A 26,736-nucleotide genomic window follows, 5' to 3' on the forward strand; every position below is an offset into this window, starting at 1 on the left:
CTGGGCGTGTCTGGTTCGGGGGGTGCAGTGTCTCTGGGCGTGTCTGGTTCGGGGGGTGCAGTGTCTCTGGGTGTGTCTGGTTCGGGGGGAGCAGTGTCTCTGGGTGTGTCTGGTTCGGGAGTCGGGCAGTGTCTCTGGGTGTGTCTGGTTCGGGGGGTGCAGTGTCTCTGGGCGTGTCTGGTTCGGGGGGTGCAGTGTCTCTGGGCGTGTCTGGTTCGGGGGGTGCAGTGTCTCTGGGCGTGTCTGGTTCGGGGGGTGCAGTGTCTCTGGGCGTGTCTGGTTCGGGGGGTGCAGTGTCTCTGGGCGTGTCTGGTTCGGGGGGTGCAGTGTCTCTGGGCGTGTCTGGTTCGGGGGGTGCAGTGTTTCTGGGTGTGTCTGGTTCGGGGGGAGCAGTGTCTCTGGGTGTGTCTGGTTCGGGGGGAGCGGTGTGTCTGGTTCGGGGGGAGCAGTGTCTCTGGGCGTGTCTGGTTCGGGAGGAGCAGTGTCTCTGGGTGTGTCTGGTTTGGGGGGTGCAGTGTCTCTGGGCGTGTCTGGTTCGGGGGGTGCAGTGTCTCTGGGCGTGTCTGGTTCGGGAGTCGGGCAGTGTCTCTGGGTGTGTCTGGTTCGGGAGTCGGGCAGTGTCTCTGGGCGTGTCTGGTTCAGGAGTCGGGCAGTGTCTCTGGGCGTGTCTGGTTCGGGGGGTGCAGTGTCTCTGGGTGTGTCTGGTTCGGGGCGAGCAGTGTCTCTGGGCGTGTCTGGTTCGGGGGGAGCAGTGTCTCTGGGCGTGTCTGGTTCGGGGGGTGCAGTGTCTCTGGGTGTGTCTGGTTCGGGGGTTGCCAGTGTCTCTGGGCGTGTCTGGTTCGGGGGGAGCAGTGTCACTGGGCGTGTCTGGTTCGGGGGGTGCAGTGTCTCTGGGTGTGTCTGGTTCGGGAGTCGGGCAGTGTCTCTGGGTGTGTCTGGTTCGGGAGGTGCAGTGTCTCTGGGTGTGTCTGGTTCGGGGGGTGCAGTGTCTCTGGGTATGTCTGGTTCGGGGGGAGCAGTGTCTCTGGGTGTGTCTGGTTCGGGAGTCGGGCAGTGTCTCTGGGTGTGTCTGGTTCGGGGGGTGCAGTGTCTCTGGGCGTGTCTGGTTCGGGGGGTGCAGTGTCTCTGGGCGTGTCTGGTTCGGGGGGTGCAGTGTCTCTGGGCGTGTCTGGTTCGGGGGGTGCAGTGTCTCTGGGCGTGTCTGGTTCGGGGGGTGCAGTGTCTCTGGGCGTGTCTGGTTCGGGGGGTGCAGTGTTTCTGGGTGTGTCTGGTTCGGGGGGAGCAGTGTCTCTGGGTGTGTCTGGTTCGGGGGGAGCGGTGTGTCTGGTTCGGGGGGAGCAGTGTCTCTGGGCGTGTCTGGTTCGGGGGGTGCAGTGTCTCTGGGTGTGTCTGGTTCGGGAGTCGGGCAGTGTCTCTGGGTGTGTCTGGTTCGGGAGGTGCAGTGTCTCTGGGTGTGTCTGGTTCGGGGAGTGCAGTATCTCTGGGTGTGTCTGGTTCGGGGGGAGCAGTGTCTCTGGGTGTGTCTGGTTCGGGAGGAGCAGTGTCTCTGGGTGTGTCTGGTTCGGGGGGTGCAGTGTCTCTGGGCGTGTCTGGTTCGGGGGGTGCAGTGTCTCTGGGCGTGTCTGGTTCGGGGTGGCGGGCAGTGTTTCTGGGTGTGTCTGGTTCGGGGGGTGCAGTGTCTCTGGGTGTGTCTGGTTCGGGGGGAGCAGTGTCTCTGGGTGTGTCTTGTTCGGGGGGAGCAGTGTCTCTGGGTGTGTCTGGTTCGGGGGGAGCAGTGTCTCTGGGTGTGTCTGGTTCGGGGGGAGCAGTGTCTCTGGGTGTGTCTGGTTCGGGGGGAGCGGTGTGTCTGGTTCGGGGGGAGCAGTGTCTCTGGGCGTGTCTGGTTCGGGGGGAGCAGTGTCTCTGGGTGTGTCTGGTTCGGGGGGTGCAGTGTCTCTGGGCGTGTCTGGTTCGGGAGTCGGGCAGTGTCTCTGGGCGTGTCTGGTTCAGGAGTCGGGCAGTGTCTCTGGGGGTGTCTGGTTCGGGGGGAGCAGTGTCTCTGGGCGTGTCTGGTTCGGGGGGAGCAGTGTCTCTGGGCGTGTCTGGTTCGGGGGGTGCATTGTCTCTGGGTGTGTCTGGTTCGGGTTGCGGGCAGTGTCTCTGGGTGTGTCTGGTTCGGGGGGTGCAGTGTCTCTGGGTGTGTCTGGTTCGGGGCGAGCAGTGTCTCTGGGTGTGTCTGGTTCGGGAGTCGGGCAGTGTCTCTGGGTGTGTCTGGTTCGGGGGGAGCAGTGTCTCTGGGCGTGTCTGGTTCGGGAGTCGGGCAGTGTCTCTGGGTGTGTCTGGTTCGGGGGGAGCAGTGTCTCTGGGCGTGTCTGGTTCGGGGGGTGCAGTGTCTCTGGGCGTGTCTGGTTCGGGGGGTGCAGTGTCTCTGGGCGTGTCTGGTTCGGGGGGTGCAGTGTCTCTGGGCGTGTCTGGTTCGGGGGGTGCAGTGTCTCTGGGCGTGTCTGGTTCGGGGGGTGCAGTGTCTCTGGGCGTGTCTGGTTCGGGAGTCGGGCAGTGTCTCTGGGTGTGTCTGGTTCGGGAGTCGGGCAGTGTCTCTGGGCGTGTCTGGTTCAGGAGTCGGGCAGTGTCTCTGGGCGTGTCTGGTTCGGGGGGTGCAGTGTCTCTGGGCGTGTCTGGTTCGGGGGGTGCAGTGTCTCTGGGCGTGTCTGGTTCGGGGGGTGCAGTGTCTCTGGGTGTGTCTGGTTCGGGGGGTGCAGTGTCTCTGGGTGTGTCTGGTTCGGGTTGGGGGCAGTGTCTCTGGGTGTGTCTGGTTCGGGGGGTGCAGTGTCTCTGGGTGTGTCTGGTTCGGGGCGAGCAGTGTCTCTGGGCGTGTCTGGTTCGGGGGGAGCAGTGTCTCTGGGCGTGTCTGGTTCGGGGGGTGCAGTGTCTCTGGGTGTGTCTGGTTCGGGGGTTGCCAGTGTCTCTGGGCGTGTCTGGTTCGGGGGGAGCAGTGTCTCTGGGCGTGTCTGGTTCGGGGGGTGCAGTGTCTCTGGGTGTGTCTGGTTCGGGGGGTGCAGTGTCTCTGGGTGTGTCTGGTTCGGGAGTCGGGCAGTGTCTCTGGGTGTGTCTGGTTTGGGAGTCGGGCAGTGTCTCTGGGTGTGTCTGGTTCGGGAGTCGGGCAGTGTCTCTGGGTGTGTCTGGTTCGGGGGGTGCAGTGTCTCTGGGTGTGTCTGGTTCGGGGAGTGCAGTATCTCTGGGTGTGTCTGGTTCGGGGGGAGCAGTGTCTCTGGGTGTGTCTGGTTCGGGAGGAGCAGTGTCTCTGGGTGTGTCTGGTTCGGGGGGAGCAGTGTCTCTGGGTGTGTCTGGTTCGGGGGGAGCAGTGTCTCTGGGTGTGTCTGGTTCGGGAGTCGGGCAGTGTCTCTGGGCGTGTCTGGTTCGTGGGGAGCAGTGTCTCTGGGTGTGTCTGGTTCGGGGGGTGCAGTGTCTCTGGGTGTGTCTGGTTCGGGGGGTGCAGTGTCTCTGGGTGTGTCTGGTTCGGGGGGAGCAGTGTCTCGGTGTGTCTGGTTCGGGAGGTGCAGTGTCTCTGGGTGTGTCTGGTTCGGGGGGAGCAGTGTCTCTGGGTGTGTCTCGTTCGGGGGGAGCAGTGTCTCTGGGTGTGTCTGGTTCGGGGGGAGCAGTGTCTCTGGGCGTGTCTGGTTCGGGGGGAGCAGTGTCTCTGGGCGTGTCAGGTTCGGGGGTTGCAGTGTCTCTGGGTGTGTCTGGTTCGGGGGGTGCAGTGTCTCTGGGTGTGTCTGGTTCGGGAGTCGGGCAGTGTCTCTGGGTGTGTCTGGTTCGGGGGGTGCAGTGTCTCTGGGCGTGTCTGGTTCGGGGGGTGCAGTGTCTCTGGGCGTGTCTGGTTCGGGGGTGCAGTGTCTCTGGGCGTGTCTGGTTCGGGGGGTGCAGTGTCTCTGGGTGTGTCTGGTTCGGGAGTCGGGCAGTGTCTCTGGGTGTGTCTGGTTCGGGGGGTGCAGTGTCTCTGGGCGTGTCTGGTTCGGGAGTCGGGCAGTGTCTCTGGGCGTGTCTGGTTCGGGGGGAGCAGTGTCTCTGGGCGTGTCTGGTTCGGGGGGAGCAGTGTCTCTGGGCGTGTCTGGTTCGGGGGGACCAGTGTCTCTGGGCGTGTCTGGTTCGGGGGGTGCAGTGTCTCTGGGTGTGTCTGGTTCGGGAGTCGGGCAGTGTCTCTGGGTGTGTCTGGTTCGGGGGGAGCAGTGTCTCTGGGTGTGTCTGGTTCGGGTTGGGGGCAGTGTCTCTGGGTGTGTCTGGTTCGGGGGGTGCAGTGTCTCTGGGTGTGTCTGGTTCGGGGCGAGCAGTGTCTCTGGGTGTGTCCGGTTCGGGGGTTGCCAGTGTCTCTGAGCGTGTCTGGTTCGGGGGGTGCAGTGTCTCTGGGCGTGTCTGGTTCGGGGGGAGCAGTGTCTCTGGGCGTGTCTGGTTCGGGGGTGCAGTGTCTCTGGGTGTGTCTGGTTCGGGGGGTGCAGTGTCTCTGGGTGTGTCTGGTTCGTGAGTCGGGCAGTGTCTCTGGGTGTGTCTGGTTCGGGAGTCGGGCAGTGTCTCTGGGTGTGTCTGGTTCGGGAGTCGGGCAGTGTCTCTGGGTGTGTCTGGTTCGGGGGGTGCAGTGTCTCTGGGTGTGTCTGGTTCGGGGGGTGCAGTGTCTCTGGGTGTGTCTGGTTCGGGAGTCGGGCAGTGTCTCTGGGTGTGTCTGGTTCGGGGGGTGCAGTGTCTCTGGGCGTGTCTGGTTCGGGGGGTTCAGTGTCTCTGGGCGTGTCTGGTTCGGGGGTGCAGTGTCTCTGGGCGTGTCTGGTTCGGGGTGGCGGGCAGTGTCTCTGGGTGGGTCTGGTTCGGGGGGAGCAGTGTCTCTGGGCGTGTCTGGTTCGGGAGTCGGGCAGTGTCTCTGGGTGTGTCTGGTTCGGGGGGAGCAGTGTCTCTGGGCGTGTCTGGTTCGGGAGTCGGGCAGTGTCTCTGGGTGTGTCTGGTACGGGGGGAGCAGTGTCTCTGGGCGTGTCTGGTTCGGGGGGTGCAGTGTCTCGGGGCGTGTCTGGTTCGGGGGGAGCAGTGTCTCTGGGTGTGTCTGGTTCGGGAGTCGGGCAGTGTCTCTGGGTGTGTCTGGTTCGGGGGGTGCAGTGTCTCTGGGCGTGTCTGGTTCGGGGGGTGCAGTGTCTCTGGGCGTGTCTGGTTCGGTGGGTTCAGTGTCTCTGGGCGTGTCTGGTTCGGGGGGTGCAGTGTCTCTGGGCGTGTCTGGTTCGGGGGGTGCAGTGTTTCTGGGTGTGTCTGGTTCGGGGGGAGCAGTGTCTCTGGGCGTGTCTGGTTCGGGGGGAGCGGTGTCTCTGGGCGTGTCTGGTTCGGGGGGAGCAGTGTCTCTGGGTGTGTCTGGTTTGGGGGGTGCAGTGTCTCTGGGCGTGTCTGGTTCGGGGGGTGCAGTGTCTCTGGGCGTGTCTGGTTCGGGAGTCGGGCAGTGTCTCTGGGTGTGTCTGGTTCGGGAGTCGGGCAGTGTCTCTGGGCGTGTCTGGTTCAGGAGTCGGGCAGTGTCTCTGGGCGTGTCTGGTTCGGGGGGTGCAGTGTCTCTGGGCGTGTCTGGTTCGGGGGGTGCAGTGTCTCTGGGTGTGTCTGGTTCGGGGCGAGCAGTGTCTCTGGGCGTGTCTGGTTCGGGGGGAGCAGTGTCTCTGGGCGTGTCTGGTTCGGGGGGTGCAGTGTCTCTGGGTGTGTCTGGTTCGGGGGTTGCCAGTGTCTCTGGGCGTGTCTGGTTCGGGGGGAGCAGTGTCTCTGGGCGTGTCTGGTTCGGGGGGTGCAGTGTCTCTGGGTGTGTCTGGTTCGGGGGGTGCAGTGTCTCTGGGTGTGTCTGGTTCGGGAGTCGGGCAGTGTCTCTGGGTGTGTCTGGTTCGGGAGTCGGGCAGTGTCTCTGGGTGTGTCTGGTTCGGGAGTCGGGCAGTGTCTCTGGGTGTGTCTGGTTCGGGGGGTGCAGTGTCTCTGGGTGTGTCTGGTTCGGGGAGTGCAGTATCTCTGGGTGTGTCTGGTTCGGGGGGAGCAGTGTCTCTGGGTGTGTCTGGTTCGGGAGGAGCAGTGTCTCTGGGTGTGTCTGGTTCGGGGGGAGCAGTGTCTCTGGGTGTGTCTGGTTCGGGGGGAGCAGTGTCTCTGGGTGTGTCTGGTTCGGGAGTCGGGCAGTGTCTCTGGGCGTGTCTGGTTCGTGGGGAGCAGTGTCTCTGGGTGTGTCTGGTTCGGGGGGTGCAGTGTCTCTGGGTGTGTCTGGTTCGGGGGGTGCAGTGTCTCTGGGTGTGTCTGGTTCGGGGGGAGCAGTGTCTCGGTGTGTCTGGTTCGGGAGGTGCAGTGTCTCTGGGTGTGTCTGGTTCGGGGGGAGCAGTGTCTCTGGGTGTGTCTGGTTCGGGGGGAGCAGTGTCTCTGGGTGTGTCTGGTTCGGGGGGAGCAGTGTCTCTGGGTGTGTCTGGTTCGGGGGGAGCAGTGTCTCTGGGTGTGTCTGGTTCGGGAGTCGGGCAGTGTCTCTGGGCGTGTCTGGTTCGTGGGGAGCAGTGTCTCTGGGTGTGTCTGGTTCGGGGGGTGCAGTGTCTCTGGGTGTGTCTGGTTCGGGGGGTGCAGTGTCTCTGGGTGTGTCTGGTTCGGGGGGAGCAGTGTCTCGGTGTGTCTGGTTCGGGAGGTGCAGTGTCTCTGGGTGTGTCTGGTTCGGGGGGAGCAGTGTCTCTGGGTGTGTCTGGTTCGGGGGGAGCAGTGTCTCTGGGTGTGTCTGGTTCGGGGGGAGCAGTGTCTCTGGGCGTGTCTGGTTCGGGGGGAGCAGTGTCTCTGGGCGTGTCAGGTTCGGGGGTTGCAGTGTCTCTGGGTGTGTCTGGTTCGGGGGGTGCAGTGTCTCTGGGTGTGTCTGGTTCGGGAGTCGGGCAGTGTCTCTGGGCGTGTCTGGTTCGGGGGGTGCAGTGTCTCTGGGCGTGTCTGGTTCGGGGGGTGCAGTGTCTCTGGGCGTGTCTGGTTCGGGGGTGCAGTGTCTCTGGGCGTGTCTGGTTCGGGGGGTGCAGTGTCTCTGGGTGTGTCTGGTTCGGGAGTCGGGCAGTGTCTCTGGGTGTGTCTGGTTCGGGGGGTGCAGTGTCTCTGGGCGTGTCTGGTTCGGGAGTTGGGCAGTGTCTCTGGGCGTGTCTGGTTCGGGGGGAGCAGTGTCTCTGGGCGTGTCTGGTTCGGGGGGAGCAGTGTCTCTGGGCGTGTCTGGTTCGGGGGGAGCAGTGTCTCTGGGCGTGTCTGGTTCGGGGGGTGCAGTGTCTCTGGGTGTGTCTGGTTCGGGAGTCGGGCAGTGTCTCTGGGTGTGTCTGGTTCGGGGGGAGCAGTGTCTCTGGGCGTGTCTGGTTCGGGAGTCGGGCAGTGTCTCTGGGCGTGTCTGGTTCGGGGGGTGCAGTGTCTCTGGGCGTGTCTGGTTCGGGGGGTGCAGTGTCTCTGGGCGTGTCTGGTTCGGGGTGGCGGGCAGTGTTTCTGGGTGTGTCTGGTTCGGGGGGTGCAGTGTCTCTGGGTGTGTCTGGTTCGGGGGGAGCAGTGTCTCTGGGTGTGTCTTGTTCGGGGGGAGCAGTGTCTCTGGGTGTGTCTGGTTCGGGGGGAGCAGTGTCTCTGGGTGTGTCTGGTTCGGGGGGAGCAGTGTCTCTGGGTGTGTCTGGTTCGGGGGGAGCGGTGTGTCTGGTTCGGGGGGAGCAGTGTCTCTGGGCGTGTCTGGTTCGGGAGTCGGGCAGTGTCTCTGGGTGTGTCTGGTACGGGGGGAGCAGTGTCTCTGGGCGTGTCTGGTTCGGGGGGTGCAGTGTCTCTGGGCGTGTCTGGTTCGGGGGGCGCAGTGTCTCTGGGTGTGTCTGGTTCGGGAGTCGGGCAGTGTCTCTGGGTGTGTCTGGTTCGGGGGGTGCAGTGTCTCTGGGCGTGTCTGGTTCGGGGGGTGCAGTGTCTCTGGGCGTGTCTGGTTCGGTGGGTTCAGTGTCTCTGGGCGTGTCTGGTTCGGGGGGTGCAGTGTCTCTGGGCGTGTCTGGTTCGGGGGGTGCAGTGTTTCTGGGTGTGTCTGGTTCGGGGGGAGCAGTGTCTCTGGGCGTGTCTGGTTCGGGGGGAGCGGTGTGTCTGGTTCGGGGGGAGCAGTGTCTCTGGGCGTGTCTGGTTCGGGGGGAGCAGTGTCTCTGGGTGTGTCTGGTTTGGGGGGTGCAGTGTCTCTGGGCGTGTCTGGTTCGGGGGGTGCAGTGTCTCTGGGCGTGTCTGGTTCGGGAGTCGGGCAGTGTCTCTGGGTGTGTCTGGTTCGGGAGTCGGGCAGTGTCTCTGGGCGTGTCTGGTTCAGGAGTCGGGCAGTGTCTCTGGGCGTGTCTGGTTCGGGGGGGTGCAGTGTCTCTGGGCGTGTCTGGTTCGGGGGGTGCAGTGTCTCTGGGTGTGTCTGGTTCGGGGCGAGCAGTGTCTCTGGGCGTGTCTGGTTCGGGGGGAGCAGTGTCTCTGGGCGTGTCTGGTTCGGGGGGTGCAGTGTCTCTGGGTGTGTCTGGTTCGGGGGTTGCCAGTGTTTCTCGGCGTGTCTGGTTCGGGGGGAGCAGTGTCTCTGGGCGTGTCTGGTTCGGGGGGTGCAGTGTCTCTGGGTGTGTCTGGTTCGGGGGGTGCAGTGTCTCTGGGTGTGTCTGGTTCGGGAGTCGGGCAGTGTCTCTGGGTGTGTCTGGTTCGGGAGTCGGGCAGTGTCTCTGGGCGTGTCTGGTTCGGGAGTCGGGCAGTGTCTCTGGGTGTGTCTGGTTCGGGGGGTGCAGTGTCTCTGGGTGTGTCTGGTTCGGGGAGTGCAGTATCTCTGGGTGTGTCTGGTTCGGGGGGAGCAGTGTCTCTGGGTGTGTCTGGTTCGGGAGGAGCAGTGTCTCTGGGTGTGTCTGGTTCGGGGGGAGCAGTGTCTTTGGGTGTGTCTGGTTCGGGGGGAGCAGTGTCTCTGGGTGTGTCTGGTTCGGGAGTCGGGCAGTGTCTCTGGGCGTGTCTGGTTCGTGGGGAGCAGTGTCTCTGGGTGTGTCTGGTTCGGGGGGTGCAGTGTCTCTGGGTGTGTCTGGTTCGGGGGGTGCAGTGTCTCTGGGTGTGTCTGGTTCGGGGGGAGCAGTGTCTCGGTGTGTCTGGTTCGGGAGGTGCAGTGTCTCTGGGTGTGTCTGGTTCGGGGGGAGCAGTGTCTCTGGGTGTGTCTGGTTCGGGGGGAGCAGTGTCTCTGGGTGTGTCTGGTTCGGGGGGAGCAGTGTCTCTGGGTGTGTCTGGTTCGGGGGGAGCAGTGTCTCTGGGTGTGTCTGGTTCGGGAGTCGGGCAGTGTCTCTGGGCGTGTCTGGTTCGTGGGGAGCAGTGTCTCTGGGTGTGTCTGGTTCGGGGGGTGCAGTGTCTCTGGGTGTGTCTGGTTCGGGGGGTGCAGTGTCTCTGGGTGTGTCTGGTTCGGGGGGAGCAGTGTCTCGGTGTGTCTGGTTCGGGAGGTGCAGTGTCTCTGGGTGTGTCTGGTTCGGGGGGAGCAGTGTCTCTGGGTGTGTCTGGTTCGGGGGGAGCAGTGTCTCTGGGTGTGTCTGGTTCGGGGGGATCAGTGTCTCTGGGCGTGTCTGGTTCGGGGGGAGCAGTGTCTCTGGGCGTGTCAGGTTCGGGGGTTGCAGTGTCTCTGGGTGTGTCTGGTTCGGGGGGTGCAGTGTCTCTGGGTGTGTCTGGTTCGGGAGTCGGGCAGTGTCTCTGGGCGTGTCTGGTTCGGGGGGTGCAGTGTCTCTGGGCGTGTCTGGTTCGGGGGGTGCAGTGTCTCTGGGCGTGTCTGGTTCGGGGGTGCAGTGTCTCTGGGCGTGTCTGGTTCGGGGGTTGCAGTGTCTCTGGGTGTGTCTGGTTCGGGAGTCGGGCAGTGTCTCTGGGTGTGTCTGGTTCGGGGGGTGCAGTGTCTCTGGGCGTGTCTGGTTCGGGAGTCGGGCAGTGTCTCTGGGCGTGTCTGGTTCGGGGGGAGCAGTGTCTCTGGGCGTGTCTGGTTCGGGGGGAGCAGTGTCTCTGGGCGTGTCTGGTTCGGGGGGAGCAGTGTCTCTGGGCGTGTCTGGTTCGGGGGGTGCAGTGTCTCTGGGTGTGTCTGGTTCGGGAGTCGGGCAGTGTCTCTGGGCGTGTCTGGTTCGGGGGGAGCAGTGTCTCTGGGCGTGTCTGGTTCGGGAGTCGGGCAGTGTCTCTGGGCGTGTCTGGTTCGGGGGGTGCAGTGTCTCTGGGCGTGTCTGGTTCGGGGGGTGCAGTGTCTCTGGGCGTGTCTGGTTCGGGGTGGCGGGCAGTGTTTCTGGGTGTGTCTGGTTCGGGGGGTGCAGTGTCTCTGGGTGTGTCTGGTTCGGGGGGAGCAGTGTCTCTGGGTGTGTCTTGTTCGGGGGGAGCAGTGTCTCTGGGTGTGTCTGGTTCGGGGGGAGCAGTGTCTCTGGGTGTGTCTGGTTCGGGGGGAGCAGTGTCTCTGGGTGTGTCTGGTTCGGGGGGAGCGGTGTGTCTGGTTCGGGGGGAGCAGTGTCTCTGGGCGTGTCTGGTTCGGGGGGAGCAGTGTCTCTGGGTGTGTCTGGTTCGGGGGGTGCAGTGTCTCTGGGTGTGTCTGGTTCGGGGGGTGCAGTGTCTCTGGGCGTGTCTGGTTCGGGAGTCGGGCAGTGTCTCTGGGCGTGTCTGGTTCAGGAGTCGGGCAGTGTCTCTGGGGGTGTCTGGTTCGGGGGGAGCAGTGTCTCTGGGCGTGTCTGGTTCGGGGGGAGCAGTGTCTCTGGGCGTGTCTGGTTCGGGGGGTGCATTGTCTCTGGGTGTGTCTGGTTCGGGTTGCGGGCAGTGTCTCTGGGTGTGTCTGGTTCGGGGGGTGCAGTGTCTCTGGGCGTGTCTGGTTCGGGAGTCGGGCAGTGTCTCTGGGCGTGTCTGGTTCAGGAGTCGGGCAGTGTCTCTGGGGGTGTCTGGTTCGGGGGGAGCAGTGTCTCTGGGCGTGTCTGGTTCGGGGGGAGCAGTGTCTCTGGGCGTGTCTGGTTCGGGGGGTGCATTGTCTCTGGGTGTGTCTGGTTCGGGTTGCGGGCAGTGTCTCTGGGTGTGTCTGGTTCGGGGGGTGCAGTGTCTCTGGGTGTGTCTGGTTCGGGGCGAGCAGTGTCTCTGGGTGTGTCTGGTTCGGGAGTCGGGCAGTGTCTCTGGGTGTGTCTGGTTCGGGGGGAGCAGTGTCTCTGGGCGTGTCTGGTTCGGGAGTCGGGCAGTGTCTCTGGGTGTGTCTGGTTCGGGGGGAGCAGTGTCTCTGGGCGTGTCTGGTTCGGGGGGTGCAGTGTCTCTGGGTGTGTCTGGTTCGGGGGGTGCAGTGTCTCTGGGCGTGTCTGGTTCGGGGGGTGCAGTGTCTCTGGGCGTGTCTGGTTCGGGGGGTGCAGTGTCTCTGGGCGTGTCTGGTTCGGGGGGTGCAGTGTCTCTGGGTGTGTCTGGTTTGGGGGGAGCAGTGTCTCTGGGTGTGTCTGGTTCGGGAGTCGGGCAGTGTCTCTGGGTGTGTCTGGTTCGGGGGGTGCAGTGTCTCTGGGCGTGTCTGGTTCGGGGGGTGCAGTGTCTCTGGGCGTGTCTGGTTCGGGGGGTGCAGTGTCTCTGGGCGTGTCTGGTTCGGGGTGGCGGGCAGTGTTTCTGGGTGTGTCTGGTTCGGGGGGTGCAGTGTCTCTGGGTGTGTCTGGTTCGGGGGGAGCAGTGTCTCTGGGTGTGTCTTGTTCGGGGGGAGCAGTGTCTCTGGGTGTGTCTGGTTCGGGGGGAGCAGTGTCTCTGGGTGTGTCTGGTTCGGGGGGAGCAGTGTCTCTGGGTGTGTCTGGTTCGGGGGGAGCGGTGTGTCTGGTTCGGGGGGAGCAGTGACTCTGGGCGTGTCTGGTTCGGGGGGAGCAGTGTCTCTGGGCGTGTCTGGTTCGGGAGTCGGGCAGTGTCTCTGGGCGTGTCTGGTTCAGGAGTCGGGCAGTGTCTCTGGGTGTGTCTGGTTCGGGGGGAGCAGTGTCTCTGGGCGTGTCTGGTTCGGGGGGAGCAGTGTCTCTGGGCGTGTCTGGTTCGGGGGTTGCAGTGTCTCTGGGCGTGTCTGGTTCGGGGGGTGCAGTGTCTCTGGGTGTGTCTGGTTCGGGTTGGGGGCAGTGTCTCTGGGTGTGTCTGGTTCGGGGGGTGCAGTGTCTCTGGGTGTGTCTGGTTCGGGGGTTGCCAGTGTCTCTGAGCGTGTCTGGTTCGGGGGGAGCAGTGTCTCTGGGCGTGTCTGGTTCGGGGGGTGCAGTGTCTCTGGGTGTGTCTGGTTCGGGGGGTGCAGTGTCTCTGGGTGTGTCTGGTTCGGGAGTCGGGCAGTGTCTCTGGGTGTGTCTGGTTCGGGAGTCGGGCAGTGTCTCTGGGTGTGTCTGGTTCGGGAGTCGAGCAGTGTCTCTGAGTGTGTCTGGTTCGGGGGGTGCAGTGTCTCTGGGTGTGTCTGGTTCGGGGGGTGCAGTGTCTCTGGGTGTGTCTGGTTCGGGAGTCGGGCAGTGTCTCTGGGTGTGTCTGGTTCGGGGGGTGCAGTGTCTCTGGGCGTGTCTGGTTCGGGGGGTGCAGTGTCTCTGGGCGTGTCTGGTTCGGGGGTGCAGTGTCTCTGGGCGTGTCTGGTTCGGGGTGGCGGGCAGTGTCTCTGGGTGGGTCTGGTTCGGGGGGAGCAGTGTCTCTGGGCGTGTCTGGTTCGGGAGTCAGGCAGTGTCTCTGGGTGTGTCTGGTTCGGGGGGAGCAGTGTCTCTGGGCGTGTCTGGTTCGGGAGTCGGGCAGTGTCTCTGGGTGTGTCTGGTACGGGGGGAGCAGTGTCTCTGGGCGTGTCTGGTTCGGGGGGTGCAGTGTCTCTGGGCGTGTCTGGTTCGGGGGGTGCAGTGTCTCTGGGTATGTCTGGTTCGGGGGGAGCAGTGTCTCTGGGTGTGTCTGGTTCGGGAGTCGGGCAGTGTCTCTGGGTGTGTCTGGTTCGGGGGGTGCAGTGTCTCTGGGCGTGTCTGGTTCGGGGGGTGCAGTGTCTCTGGGCGTGTCTGGTTCGGGGGGTGCAGTGTCTCTGGGCGTGTCTGGTTCGGGGGGTGCAGTGTCTCTGGGCGTGTCTGGTTCGGGGGGTGCAGTGTTTCTGGGTGTGTCTGGTTCGGGGGGAGCAGTGTCTCTGGGTGTGTCTGGTTCGGGGGGAGCGGTGTGTCTGGTTCGGGGGGAGCAGTGTCTCTGGGCGTGTCTGGTTCGGGGGGAGCAGTGTCTCTGGGTGTGTCTGGTTTGGGGGGTGCAGTGTCTCTGGGCGTGTCTGGTTCGGGGGGTGCAGTGTCTCTGGGCGTGTCTGGTTCGGGAGTCGGGCAGTGTCTCTGGGTGTGTCTGGTTCGGGAGTCGGGCAGTGTCTCTGGGCGTGTCTGGTTCAGGAGTCGGGCAGTGTCTCTGGGCGTGTCTGGTTCGGGGGGTGCAGTGTCTCTGGGCGTGTCTGGTTCGGGGGGTGCAGTGTCTCTGGGCGTGTCTGGTTCGGGGGGTGCAGTGTCTCTGGGTGTGTGGTTCGGGTTGGGGGCAGTGTCTCTGGGTGTGTCTGGTTCGGGCGGTGCAGTGTCTCTGGGTGTGTCTGGTTCGGGGCGAGCAGTGTCTCTGGGCGTGTCTGGTTCGGGGGGAGCAGTGTCTCTGGGCGTGTCTGGTTCGGGGGGTGCAGTGTCTCTGGGAGTGTCTGGTTCGGGGGTTGCCAGTGTCTCTGGGCGTGTCTGGTTCGGGGGGAGCAGTGTCTCTGGGTGTGTCTGGTTCGGGAGTCGGGCAGTGTCTCTGGGTGTGTCTGGTTCGGGAGTCGGGCAGTGTCTCTGGGTGTGTCTGGTTCGGGGCGAGCAGTGTCTCTGGGTGTGTCTGGTTCGGGAGTCGGGCAGTGTCTCTGGGTGTGTCTGGTTCGGGAGGAGCAGTGTCTCTGGGCGTGTCTGGTTCGGGAGTCGGGCAGTGTCTCTGGGTGTGTCTGGTTCGGGGGGAGCAGTGTCTCTGGGCGTGTCTGGTTCGGGGGGTGCAGTGTCTCTGGGCGTGTCTGGTTCGGGGGGTGCAGTGTCTCTGGGCGTGTCTGGTTCGGGGGGTGCAGTGTCTCTGGGCGTGTCTGGTTCGGGGGGTGCAGTGTCTCTGGGCGTGTCTGGTTCGGGGGGTGCAGTGTCTCTGGGCGTGTCTGGTTCGGGGTGGCGGGCAGTGTTTCTGGGTGTGTCTTGTTCGGGGGGAGCAGTGTCTCTGGGTGTGTCTGGTTCGGGGGGAGCAGTGTCTCTGGGTGTGTCTGGTTCGGGGGGAGCAGTGTCTCTGGGTGTGTCTTGTTCGGGGGGAGCAGTGTCTCTGGGTGTGTCTGGTTCGGGGGGAGCAGTGTCTCTGGGTGTGTCTGGTTCGGGGGGAGCAGTGTCTCTGGGTGTGTCTGGTTCGGGGGGAGCGGTGTGTCTGGTTCGGGGGGAGCAGTGACTCTGGGCGTGTCTGGTTCGGGGGGAGCAGTGTCTCTGGGTGTGTCTGGTTCGGGGGGTGCAGTGTCTCTGGGTGTGTCTGGTTCGGGGGGAGCAGTGTCTCTGGGCGTGTCTGGTTCGGGGGGAGCAGTGTCTCTGGGCGTGTCTGGTTCGGGGGTTGCAGTGTCTCTGGGCGTGTCTGGTTCGGGGGGTGCAGTGTCTCTGGGTGTGTCTGGTTCGGGTTGGGGGCAGTGTCTCTGGGTGTGTCTGGTTCGGGGGGTGCAGTGTCTCTGGGTGTGTCTGGTTCGGGGGTTGCCAGTGTCTCTGAGCGTGTCTGGTTCGGGGGGAGCAGTGTCTCTGGGCGTGTCTGGTTCGGGGGGTGCAGTGTCTCTGGGTGTGTCTGGTTCGGGGGGTGCAGTGTCTCTGGGTGTGTCTGGTTCGGGAGTCGGGCAGTGTCTCTGGGTGTGTCTGGTTCGGGAGTCGGGCAGTGTCTCTGGGTGTGTCTGGTTCGGGGGGTGCAGTGTCTCTGGGTGTGTCTGGTTCGGGGGGTGCAGTGTCTCTGGGTGTGTCTGGTTCGGGAGTCGGGCAGTGTCTCTGGGTGTGTCTGGTTCGGGGGGTGCAGTGTCTCTGGGTGTGTCTGGTTCGGGGGGTGCAGTGTCTCTGGGTGTGTCTGGTTCGGTAGTCGGGCAGTGTCTCTGGGTGTGTCTGGTTCGGGGGGTGCAGTGTCTCTGGGCGTGTCTGGTTCGGGGGGTGCAGTGTCTCTGGGCGTGTCTGGTTCGGGGGTGCAGTGTCTCTGGGCGTGTCTGGTTCGGGGTGGCGGGCAGTGTCTCTGGGTGGGTCTGGTTCGGGGGGAGCAGTGTCTCTGGGCGTGTCTGGTTCGGGAGTCGGGCAGTGTCTCTGGGTGTGTCTGGTTCGGGGGGAGCAGTGTCTCTGGGCGTGTCTGGTTCGGGAGTTGGGCAGTGTCTCTGGGTGTGTCTGGTACGGGGGGAGCAGTGTCTCTGGGCGTGTCTGGTTCGGGGGGTGCAGTGTCTCTGGGCGTGTCTGGTTCGGGGGGTGCAGTGTCTCTGGGTATGTCTGGTTCGGGGGGAGCAGTGTCTCTGGGTGTGTCTGGTTCGGGAGTCGGGCAGTGTCTCTGGGTGTGTCTGGTTCGGGGGGTGCAGTGTCTCTGGGCGTGTCTGGTTCGGGGGGTGCAGTGTCTCTGGGCGTGTCTGGTTCGGGGCGTGCAGTGTCTCTGGGCGTGTCTGGTTCGGGGGGTGCAGTGTCTCTGGGCGTGTCTGGTTCGGGGGGTGCAGTGTTTCTGGGTGTGTCTGGTTCGGGGGGAGCAGTGTCTCTGGGTGTGTCTGGTTCGGGGGGAGCGGTGTGTCTGGTTCGGGGGGAGCAGTGTCTCTGGGCGTGTCTGGTTCGGGGGGAGCAGTGTCTCTGGGTGTGTCTGGTTCGGGGGGTGCAGTGTCTCTGGGCGTGTCTGGTTCGGGGGGTGCAGTGTCTCTGGGCGTGTCTGGTTCGGGAGTCGGGCAGTGTCTCTGGGTGTGTCTGGTTCGGGAGTCGGGCAGTGTCTCTGGGCGTGTCTGGTTCAGGAGTCGGGCAGTGTCTCTGGGCGTGTCTGGTTCGGGGGGTGCAGTGTCTCTGGGCGTGTCTGGTTCGGGGGGTGCAGTGTCTCTGGGCGTGTCTGGTTCGGGGGGTGCAGTGTCTCTGGGTGTGTCTGGTTCGGGTTGGGGGCAGTGTCTCTGGGTGTGTCTGGTTCGGGCGGTGCAGTGTCTCTGGGTGTGTCTGGTTCGGGGCGAGCAGTGTCTCTGGGCGTGTCTGGTTCGGGGGGAGCAGTGTCTCTGGGCGTGTCTAGTTCGGGGGGTGCAGTGTCTCTGGGTGTGTCTGGTTCGGGGGTTGCCAGTGTCTCTGGGCGTGTCTGGTTCGGGGGGAGCAGTGTCTCTGGGTGTGTCTGGTTCGGGGGTTGCCAGTGTCTCTGGGTGTGTCTGGTTCGGGGGGAGCAGTGTCTCTGGGTGTGTCTGGTTCGGGGGGTGCAGTGTCTCTGGGTGTGTCTGGTTCGGGAGTCGGGCAGTGTCTCTGGGTGTGTCTGGTTCGGGAGTCGGGCAGTGTCTCTGGGTGTGTCTGGTTCGGGAGTCGGGCAGTGTCTCTGGGTGTGTCTGGTTCGGGGGGTGCAGTGTCTCTGGGTGTGTCTGGTTCGGGGAGTGCAGTATCTCTGGGTGTGTCTGGTTCGGGGGGTGCAGTGTCTGGGCGTGTCTGGTTCGGGGGGTGCAGTGTGTCTGGTTCGGGGGGTGCTGTGTCTGGGCGTGTCTGGTTCGGGGGGTGCTGTGTCTGGGCGTGTCTGGTTCGGGGGGTGCAGTGTCTCTTGGCGTGTCTGGTTCGGGGGGTGCAGTGTCTCTGGGCGTGTCTGGTTCGGGGGGTGCAGTGTCTCTGGGCGTGTCTGGTTCAGGGTGGCGGGCAGTGTCTCTGGGTGGGTCTGGTTCGGGGGGAGCAGTGTCTCTGGGCGTGTCTGGTTCGGGAGTCGGGCAGTGTCTCTGGGCGTGTCTGGTTCAGGAGTCGGGCAGTGTCTCTGGGTGTGTCTGGTTCGGGGGGAGCAGTGTCTCTGGGTGTGTCTGGTTCGGGGGGAGCAGTGTCTCTGGGTGTGTCTGGTTCGGGGTGGCGGGCAGTGTCTCTGGGTGTGTCTGGTTCGGGGGGAGCAGTGTCTCTGGGTGTGTCTGGTTCGGGGGGTGCAGTGTCTCTGGGTGTGTCTGGTTCGGGGTGGCGGGCAGTGTCTCTGGGTGTGTCTGGTTCGGGGGGAGCAGTGTCTCTGGGTGTGTCTGGTTCGGGAGTCGGGCAGTGTCTCTGGGCGTGTCTGGTTCAGGAGTCGGGCAGTGTCTCTGGGTGTGTCTGGTTCGGGGGGAGCAGTGTCTCTGGGTGTGTCTGGTTCGGGGGGTGCCAGTGTCTCTGAGCGTGTCTGGTTCGGGGGGAGCAGTGTCTCTGGGTGTGTCTGGTTCGGGGGGTGCCAGTGTCTCTGAGCGTGTCTGGTTCGGGGGGTGCAGTGTCTCTGGGCGTGTCTGGTTCGGGGGGAGCAGTGTCTCTGGGTGTGTCTGGTTCGGGGGGAGTCTCTGGGTGTGTCTGGTTCGGGGGGAGCAGTGTCTCTGGGTGTGTCTGGTTCGGGAGTCGGGCAGTGTCTCTGGGTGTGTCTGGTTCGGGAGTCGGGCAGTGTCTCTGGGTGTGTCTGGTTCGGGGGGTGCAGTGTCTCTGGGCGTGTCTGGTTTGGGGGGTGCAGTGTCTTTGGGCGTGTCTGGTTCGGGGGGTGCAGTGTCTCTGGGCGTGTCTGGTTCGGGGGGTGCAGTATCTCTGGGTGTGTCTGGTTCGGGGGGTGCAGTGTCTCTGGGCGTGTCTGGTTCGGGGGGTGCAGTGTCTCTGGGCGTGTCTGGTTCGGGGGGTGCAGTGTCTCTGGGCATGTCTGGTTCGGGAGTCGGGCAGTGTCTCTGGGTGTGTCTGGTTCGGGAGTCGGGCAGTGTCTCTGGGTGTGTCTGGTTCGGGAGTCGGGCAGTGTCTCTGGGTGTGTCTGGTTCGGGGGGTGCAGTGTCTCTGGGCGTGTCTGGTTTGGGGGGTGCAGTGTCTTTGGGCGTGTCTGGTTCGGGGGGTGCAGTGTCTCTGGGCGTGTCTGGTTCGGGGGGTGCAGTATCTCTGGGTGTGTCTGGTTCGGGGGGTGCAGTGTCTGGGCGTGTCTGGTTCGGGGGGTGCAGTGTGTCTGGTTCGGGGGGTGCTGTGTCTGGGCGTGTCTGGTTCGGGGGGTGCAGTGTCTCTGGGCGTGTCTGGTTCGGGGGGTGCCGGTGTGTCTGGTTCGGGTTGGGGCAGGGTCTCTGGGTGTGTGGGGTTCGGGGGGGTCTCTGCTCGACTGACTGTGTGTTTCTCCAGGATATTAACAGTGCGATGACCAACAGCACAGCCACAAGTCAGCCACCTGTCACCCTGCGCATCGTCATCCCCGCGAGCCAGTGCGGTTCGCTGATCGGCAAAGGTGGCTGCAAAATCAAGGAGATCCGTGAGGTGAGAGGCTCAGGTTGTGATGTCCTTGGCCACAGAGATCCTGCTGTGGGTTTGGTGAACGTACAGAGAGTCCGGTTATTTATTAGGGTTGAGGAAAGTGGAATGGACAGGGGTTACCTGTGAATGGGGAGGAAGCTAACTCAGAGCGCCAGATGTCAATCTCCAGGGCAGGGGGGCCGGGGGGGGGAGAGGTTTAATCAGCTCAAGGCCGCCTGGATGGGAACATTTGCAGTTGTTGGGTGAATTAGTTGTCGCAGGGAGAGATTGGGAAATCTGTGAAGGAGGGCGGGCTTAAACCCTGACCCGGGACACAGTGTTGGATTGTAACACCCAGCAATTGACGGGGACGCCCCACAAGAAGGGCTGCTGCTGAACCCTGGATTAACCTGGAGATGTCGAGCAGAGCAGAGCCAGTTACGCTTGGAAACAGTGTAAGGGACATAGGAACTGCTGAATGAGAGACCCCGAGGCCCGTCTTGTTCACCACCTACCGACCCGGTGGTCCCTGATACGACGATAATGGAGCTGTTGACGAATCATAACAATCGATTGCTCATCAATTAATCTCCAACAGACCCAGACATGAGGCGAGGAAAACCCCCCAGTGGTGGAGAACTCTGGGAACCGCGGTCCCACAGTCACCTGTTCCTCCCGAGCACTGACCCCACGTCATGCCTCAAATCGCCCGTCGACTGTCTCCCACAATGTTATATTCTGAAAGAAACCGGTCTGATTTGAATCAACACTGACTAACTCCCCCCCCCGGGGAGCCTGTTCCACAGATAGACCACTCGCTCACTGAAATGAGCAGTTTTGAATTTGCCGCCTTCGAGCTGTGTAGAAAACAACAGATCAAAATGAGCCTATCAACGGCTGTGGGTCAAGTATTAGACGACAGTGTGTGGGGATCAGGAAACTACCGGGGGGGGGGGCCGGGGCGCCTTCCCCTCCGCCCGGGGGGGGCCGGGGCGCCTTCCCCTCCGCCCGGGGGGGGCCGGGGCGCCTTCCCCTCCGCCCGGGGGGGGCCGGGGCGCCTTCCCCTCCGCCCGGGGGGGGCCGGGGCGCCTTCCCCTCCGCCCGGGGGGGGCCGGGGCGCCTTCCCCTCCGCCCGGGGGGGGGCCGGGGCGCCTTCCCCTCCGCCCGGGGGGGCTCCTTCCCCTCCGCCCGGGGGGGGGGGGCCGGGGCGCCTTCCCCTCCGCCCGGGGGGGGGGGCCGGGGCGCCTTCCCCTCCGCCCGGGGGGGGCTCCTTCCCCTCTGCCCGGGGAGGGGGGCCGGGGCGCCTTCCCCTCCGCCCGGGGGGGGCGCCTTCCCCTCCGCCCGGGGGGGGCCGGGGCGCCTTCCCCTCCGCCCGGGGGGGGCCGGGGCGCCTTCCCCTCCGCCCGGGGGGGGCTCCTTCCCCTCCGCCCGGGGGGGGCTCCTTCCCCTCCGCCCGGGGGGGGCTCCTTCCCCTCCGCCCGGGGGGGGCTCCTTCCCCTCCGCCCGGGGGGGGCTCCTTCCCCTCCGCCCGGGGGGGGGCTCCTTCCCCTCCGCCCGGGGGGGGGCGCCTTCCCCTCCGCCCGGGGGGGGCGCCTTCCCCTCCGCCCGGGGGGGGCGCCTTCCCCTCCGCCCGGGGGGGGCGCCTTCCCCTCCGCCCGGGGGGGGCGCCTTCCCCTCCGCCCGGGGAGGGGGGCTCCTTCCCCTCCGCCCGGGGAGGGGGGCTCCTTCCCCTCTGCCCGGGGAGGGGGGCCGGGGCTCCTTCCCCTCTGCCCGGGGAGGGGGGCCGGGGCTCCTTCCCCTCCGCCCGGGGGGGGCTCCTTCCCCTCCGCCCGGGGGGGGGGGCAGGGGGCCGGGGGGCCATCCCCGGGATTTATAGGAGGTAGATCTTGTCCACGTTTTGAGGAAGTGACTAACCTTGTTTGAAATGATAGCCCGGAGGTGTGGAGGGGAGTCGATCTGAGCAGGTGTGTCCTGCGACCACTCCACCCGTTGTCGTTGACAGGTCTGACGTGTGTTTCTGTTTCTGACAGTCGACGGGGGCCCAGGTCCAGGTTGCAGGAGACATGCTGCCAAACTCGACTGAGCGAGCGATTACCATCGCTGGCACTCCCCCATCCATTATCGAATGCGCCAAGCAGATCTGTGTGGTGATCCTTGAGGTAGATGGAGAGGTTTGGAAGAGACTTTGTGTTTTTGCAGATGGTAAAAGAGTGTTCATGGGGATGGGTCATAACGAACCTTTCAACAAGATAATTGGGTTCGACTGATGGGGATTGTATGTGAGGCTGGGGGGGGGGCGTGCCCGGGGCTGGGGGGGGGGCGTGCCCGGGGCTGGGGGGGGGCGTGCCCGGGGCTGGGGGGGGGCGTGCCCGGGGCTGGGGGGGGGCGTGCCCGGGGCTGGGGGGGGGCGTGCCCGGGGCTGGGGGGGGCGTTTGGCCGCGTGCCCGGGGCTGGGGGGGGGCGTTTGGCCGCGTGCCCGGGGCTGGGGGGCGTTTGGCCGCGTGCCCGGGGCTGGGGGGCGTTTGGCCGCGTGCCCGGGTCTGGGGGGGGGGCGTTTGACCGCGTGCCCGGGGCTGGGGGGGGGGCGTTTGACCGCGTGCCCGGGGCTGGGGGGGGGCGTTTGGCCGCGTGCCCGGGGCTGGGGGGGGGCGTTTGGCCGCGTGCCCGGGGCTGGGGGGCGTTTGACCGCGTGCCCGGGGCTGGGGGGGGGCGTTTGGCCGCGTGCCCGGGGCTGGGGGGGGGCGTTTGGCCGCGTGCCCGGGGCTGGGGGGGGGCGTTTGACCGCGTGCCCGGGGCTGGGGGGGGGGCGTTTGACCGCGTGCCCGGGGCTGGGGGGCGTTTGACCGCGTGCCCGGGGCTGGGGGGGGCGTTTGGCCGCGTGCCCGGGGCTGGGGGGCGTTTGGCCGCGTGCCCGGGGCTGTGGGGGGCGTTTGACCGCGTGCCCGGGGCTGGGGGGGGCGTTTGACCGCGTGCCCGGGGCTGGGGGGGGCGTTTGGCCGCGTGCCCGGGGCTGGGGGGGGCGTTTGGCCGCGTGCCCGGGGCTGGGGGGGGGGGCGTTTGGCCGCGTGCCCGGGGCTGGGGGGGCGTTTGGCCGCGTGCCCGGGGCTGGGGGGCGCGTTTGGCCGCGTGCCCGGGGCTGGGGGGGGGGCGTTTGGCCGCGTGCCCGGGGCTGGGGGGGGGGCGTTTGGCCGCGTGCCCGGGGCTGGGGGGCGTTTGGCCGCGTGCCCGGGGCTGGGGGTCAATTGGAGCTTTGAAGACCGAGATCGGTCGATTTTTTTAATGGGTATCGAGGGACATGGAGCGATGGCAGGTAAATGGGGTTGAGGGACAGATCGGTCCTGATCTAATTGAACGGCTGTGAATGTCCTCCTGTTCCCATGTCTGTCTGTCAGCCCTCCCAAATTAACGGTACATTTTGCTAAGGTAGGTGCAGTGTATCCATATGCTGCTGCACTAGTGTGTCACAACTACGTATCCTACGTTATTGAAACTAGAGCATCGCTACGTTGTACTCGGGCATCGCTACGTTGTACTCGGGCATCGCTGCGTTGTACTCGGGCATCGCTGCGTTGTACTCGGGCATCGCTGCGTTGTACTCGGGCATCGCTGCGTTGTACTCGGGCATCGCTGCGTTGTACTCGGGCATCGCTGCGTTGTACTCGGGCATCGCTGCGTTGTACTCGGGCATCGCTGCGTTGTACTCGGGCATCGCTGCGTTGTACTCGGGCATCGCTACGTTGTACTCGGGCATCGCTACGTTGTACTCGGGCATCGCTACGTCGCACTAGTGTTCACCTTTGTGGGTGACCTTGGTTTTGTGATGTGATTGTACTCGTGTATCTCTGCTTTGCACTCGTGTTCACCTTTTTGTGGGTGACTTTGTTTTTGTGGTGACCTGTGATCACGCTTGTCTATCTCTGCGTTGCACGAGTGTTCACCTTTGGTGGTGACCTGTGATTGCACATCTGATTTTGCCCGTTGTTGTGTCTCTTTTTAAGCAGTCCCCCACGAAGGGTATCACCGTGCCGTACCGCCCAAAGCCGGTCTCTGCCCCCGTCATTTTTGCTGGAGGTCAGGTAAGACCAGCCCGTCTCTGCTTCTGTCTTTTTATTCCTGCTTTCGTATATTTTCGTTCCTTCCCTCCGTTTAAGTCGGTGCCGCACGGTGTTAAATCTAAAAGTCCAGACGCTGCTGATTGAAGGTTTTGAAGCAGTAGATACGGTGAAAGAGGGTTTGTTTAAATCGTGTACAAGAATCATCATGGCTAGGACAGAGATTCAGTGCCAATATTTACAGCTCCTTTTTTCTCTCAATCTTGTAGGCGTATACGATTCAGGGACAGTTTGCCATCCCACATCCCGATGTGAGTTCTCATTTTATTTTTTAATAACTTTTGTAAAATATTTTTTTTTAAATAAAATTTGTGGCCCGGTGGTGTTGTGGTGAAAACGCCAATTGCCACGACTGTGGTTGCAGGTTTTAGGCCCAAAACTCTTGTCACTACAATGTCCCACTCGTGCTCTCTCTCGTGTGTGTGTGTGTGTGTGTGTGTGTGTGCGTGCGCGCTCTCTCCCCAACACCCGCCCCGTTCCTGCGGCTTCCTCCTGGTCGATGGTGCGGTCCGCACTGACTGGTGAGGTGCTGCTTCACAGCATGTGCCAGGTGTCAACTCAGACCCCCATCAGTATTAAATTCCTTGCCCAGTCTGTTCACCCTGGTCCCCGTCATTGCGGAGGCAGTGGGGGTGGGGACACATTGTAGAATTAAACCCAGGAATCTGTCGCTCGTCTCCCGATAGAATAGGAATAACTGCGTAATCTGCACCGCCCTTAGAGTTCGGGAGTAACTCACACACAAATGGTTTTGTCACTGCACCAAACTAAACCCTTCAATCGGGAATTCTAGACCAGGACTGTTAACACATTCATAAAATCCGTCAGAACTGAGCCAGTCCTGTCAGCGGTGAAGTAAACAGCTCTGTTCCACTTGAAACGGTGGGAATTCCTGGGGAAGGTGATGGCGATTTGGGAAAGTGAGAATTCCCAGGGAAGGTGATGGCGATGTGGGAAAGTGGGAATTCCCAGGGATGGAAATGGCGTTTTGGGGAAAGTGGGAATTCCCGGGGAAGGTAATGGCGATTTGGGAAAGTGGGAATTCCCAGGGATGGAAATGGCGCTTTGGGGAAAGTGGGAATTCCCGGGGAAGGTGATGGCGATGTGGGAATTCATGGAGAAAGTGATGGTGAAGTGGGAATTCCCAGGGAAAGTGATGGTGATGTGGGAAAATGGGAATTCCCAGGGATGGAAATGGTGTTTTGGGAAAAGTGGGAATTCCTGGGGAAGGTGATGGCGATTTGGGGAAGTGGGAATTCCCGGGGATGGTGATGGCGATTTGGGGAAAGTGGGAATTCCCGGGGATGGTGATGGTGATTTGAGGGAAAGTGGGAATTCCCGGGGAAGTTTATGCAGATTTGGGAAATGTGAGAATTTCCGTGGAGGGTGATGGCGATTTGGGAAATGTGGGAATTTCCGTGGAGGGTGATGAAGGTTTGGGGAAATCTGCTTAGGACAGCTGATCTCAGCAATCAGGGAGCTACAATTGTCCACGGAGCCCCTGGGCTTTCGGGGACGCAGTCGGCCGTGGTTCCCACTGCTGGTCACTGACCAGTGACCGCTGCTGTGCACAGTGTGTGTGTGTGTGAGTGAAGGACGGGGCTTGGCTTCTACAGTCTCCAAGCCTTGTCAGGGCTCACTGTCAAGTCCTGCACATGAAGGATGTAGCCACTTGGGTGGAATCCTGGGTCCTGTGGGGCCCGCGCCCCAGTGGGGGGTCGGGGCCTGTGGGGCCCGCGCCCCAGTGGGGGGTCGGGGCCTGTGGGGCCCGCGCCCCAGTGGGGGGTCGGGGCCTGTGGGGCCCGCGCCCCAGTGAGGGGTAAGGGCCAGGGCCTGTGGGGCCCGCGCCCCAGTGAGGGGGGTCGGGGCCGGGGCCTGTGGGAGAGATGGGGAGAACATTTAGGGAGGGGGTGCTGAGCATGTGTCCGTGGTGAACACAGCCTTGTGATCCAGTTGATTGGGGTAGCTAGTTTCAGCCTCTTTTGAAAAGCCAGCTGCGCTCTCCGTATAAACGCATTGTATGGGTTCCCAGAGTTAGGAGTTCCATGTCTGGATTAGTTTTATGCAGTTTTGTTACTGTTCTGTACCCGTCTCGAGCTCTAACAGGAGTTCCCATCCTGTCTTCCCCACAGCTGACCAAGTTACACCAGCTGGCCATGCAACAGACTCCCTTCACCCCTGTCGGACAGACCAGCCCTGGCTTCTCAGGTTAGTGTGAATGCATACGGGATCCTGGGCTTTATAAACAGGCAGAGAGTACAAAAGCAAGGAAGTTAAGCTGAACCTTTATAAATCACTGGTCAGGCCCCAGCTGGGGTATTGTGTCCAATTCTGGGCACCGCACTTTAGGAAGGATGTCAGGGCCTCGGAGAGGTTTAGCAGAATGGTGCCAGGGATGCGGGACTTCAGTTAAGTGGAGAGACTGGAGAAGCTGGGATTGTTCTCTTCAGAGCAGAGAAAGTTATGGGGAGATTTAATAGAGGTGATCAAAATTGCGAGGAGTTTTGATCGAGTCGATGGGGAGAGACTGTTTCCAGTGGCAGAGGGTCAGTAACCAGAGGACACAGATTTAAGGTAATTGGCAAAAGAACCAGAGGGGGAGAATTTTCTTTTTACACAGCGAGTTCTGATCTGGAATGCGCTGCCTGAAAGGGCGGTGGAAGCAGATTCAATAATAACTTTCAAAAGGGGAATTGGAGAAATACTCGAAAGGGAAAAATTTGCCGGGTTACTGGGGAAAGAGCAGGGAGTGGGACTAATCAGATAGCTCTTTCAAAGATGGGCCGAACGGTGTCTTTCTGCGCTGTCTGATTCTATAGTGAGAGGTTCTGTCTGAAAGGGCCACTATCTCCAGGGGCAGTGCACTGCTTTCACTAGTGTTGGTGGTGTGTCGTGTGAGGCACGTGGATGGGCTGGTAGAGGTTTGTGGGTGTGCAACTCGCACGTTCTGCGCCGGGATTGAAAAACAAATCACTCTTTTAAACACGATGGTTGCACAGGTTTGGTGGTGGTTGTGAGCCTGGAGAGGAACCCCTGCCAGTCTCATGTCCAGGACTCCAGAGTGTTCACCTAATGTTCACACTGCTGCTTTCACCCTCCCAAACCTAATGTTCACACTGCTTACACTCCTCACTGAATGTACTACAGTACTGGGCACCAATCTAACTGTTTGATCCAGGTCTGACGGGTTAGAAATGACCCTTTGGTCTCGATTCCTCGTTAAAGGGGCTCTAAGCAGTTTAAATGGGCCTTTGTCCAACGCAAATTGTGATCCTTGTCAGTCAATGAAAAGTTTCTCTGAACCCTCGTTTGCAGTTTGCTTCTGCCTTGGCTTTCGAATAACCACCCGCCACGTGTCAGTGTTCACTCACTGGGCCATTCTCTCTCTCGCAGGGAAATTAGGTACGACCCTTCAATGAGACATCGACAGGAGCTTCACCCTCCGCCCGCCCGCCCCCCCCCCCCCTCGGCCGTGGTCCCATGTGTTGGAGGGTGGGTGTTCTTATATGTTCGTTACATCTCAAAGTAACAGGGTTCATACCATTTATTGTTGACGTTTATAGGAGATTAAGCATACAGTAATAACTATTATTACCAATAGTTAAACATAGACTCACGGCAATACCTTGTGAGTTCACCAGGAAATTTTAATCACGTTACAGTTCAGAGATCAAAGTTTTCACAGCTGATCAGATCTTAGTAAATTCCAAAGTGTCCGTTCCAATGCTCACCCGTCTGCAGCTTTCCCCACTCCCACTGCGTGCGAATTCATATGTTCAACAGCATAACCTCATTCAATTAACTGCTGTACTTGTTCCTTATCAATAACTCTAGTTCGACAACCCACCCCACTAACTTTGTTACAGCCTCAGCTTGACTGAAGTGTCAGTCATACCTTTAAACCACAGACAGTTAGAGAAGTAAATCGACAAAGGCCCCTACAGGCAGTGTGAGCACTTGTTCATATTGTTTACTCAGTGCGGCAGCAGAGGAGGTCCAGGAGATAGACAGGGTCATGAGTGAGTGAGTGGGCAGGTGGGGTTACAGGAGATAGACAGGGTAATGAGTGAGTGAGTGGGCAGGTGGGGTTACAGGAGACAGACAGGGTAATGAGGGAGTGAGTGGGCAGGTGGGGTTACAGGAGACAGACAGGGTAATGAGGGAGTGAGTGGGCAGGTGGGGTTACAGGAGATAGACAGGGTAATGAGGGAGTGAGCAGGTGGGGTTACAGGAGACAGACAGGGTCATGAGGGAGTGAGTGGGCAGGTGGGGTTACAGGAGACAGACAGGGTAATGAGTGAGTG

At 62.7% G+C, this 26,736-nt stretch overlaps 1 protein-coding gene across 10 annotated transcripts in view; it reads left to right on the top strand.

Annotated features, from left to right (window-relative positions):
* LOC137310697 (poly(rC)-binding protein 3-like) overlaps nt 1–26,736 on the top strand; it is a 73,238-nt gene that overhangs the window by 25,204 nt on the left and 21,298 nt on the right. For 3 of the 10 annotated variants that reach the window (XM_067978374.1, XM_067978373.1, XM_067978382.1), the window contains exons 6-10: nt 18,213–18,344; nt 20,351–20,491; nt 22,319–22,396; nt 22,642–22,683; nt 24,565–24,640. In XM_067978374.1, the coding sequence (XP_067834475.1) occupies nt 18,213–18,344; nt 20,351–20,491; nt 22,319–22,396; nt 22,642–22,683; nt 24,565–24,640 (469 nt within the window). The remainder of the gene's footprint in view (nt 1–18,212; nt 18,345–20,350; nt 20,492–22,318; nt 22,397–22,641; nt 22,684–24,564; nt 24,641–26,736) is intronic. The other 7 variants (XM_067978375.1, XM_067978383.1, XM_067978376.1 and 4 more) reach the window with 5 other exon arrangements.

The sequence above is a fragment of the Heptranchias perlo genome, unplaced genomic scaffold (assembly GCF_035084215.1).
Source record: "Heptranchias perlo isolate sHepPer1 unplaced genomic scaffold, sHepPer1.hap1 HAP1_SCAFFOLD_270, whole genome shotgun sequence".
Classification (NCBI taxonomy): domain Eukaryota; kingdom Metazoa; phylum Chordata; class Chondrichthyes; order Hexanchiformes; family Hexanchidae; genus Heptranchias; species Heptranchias perlo.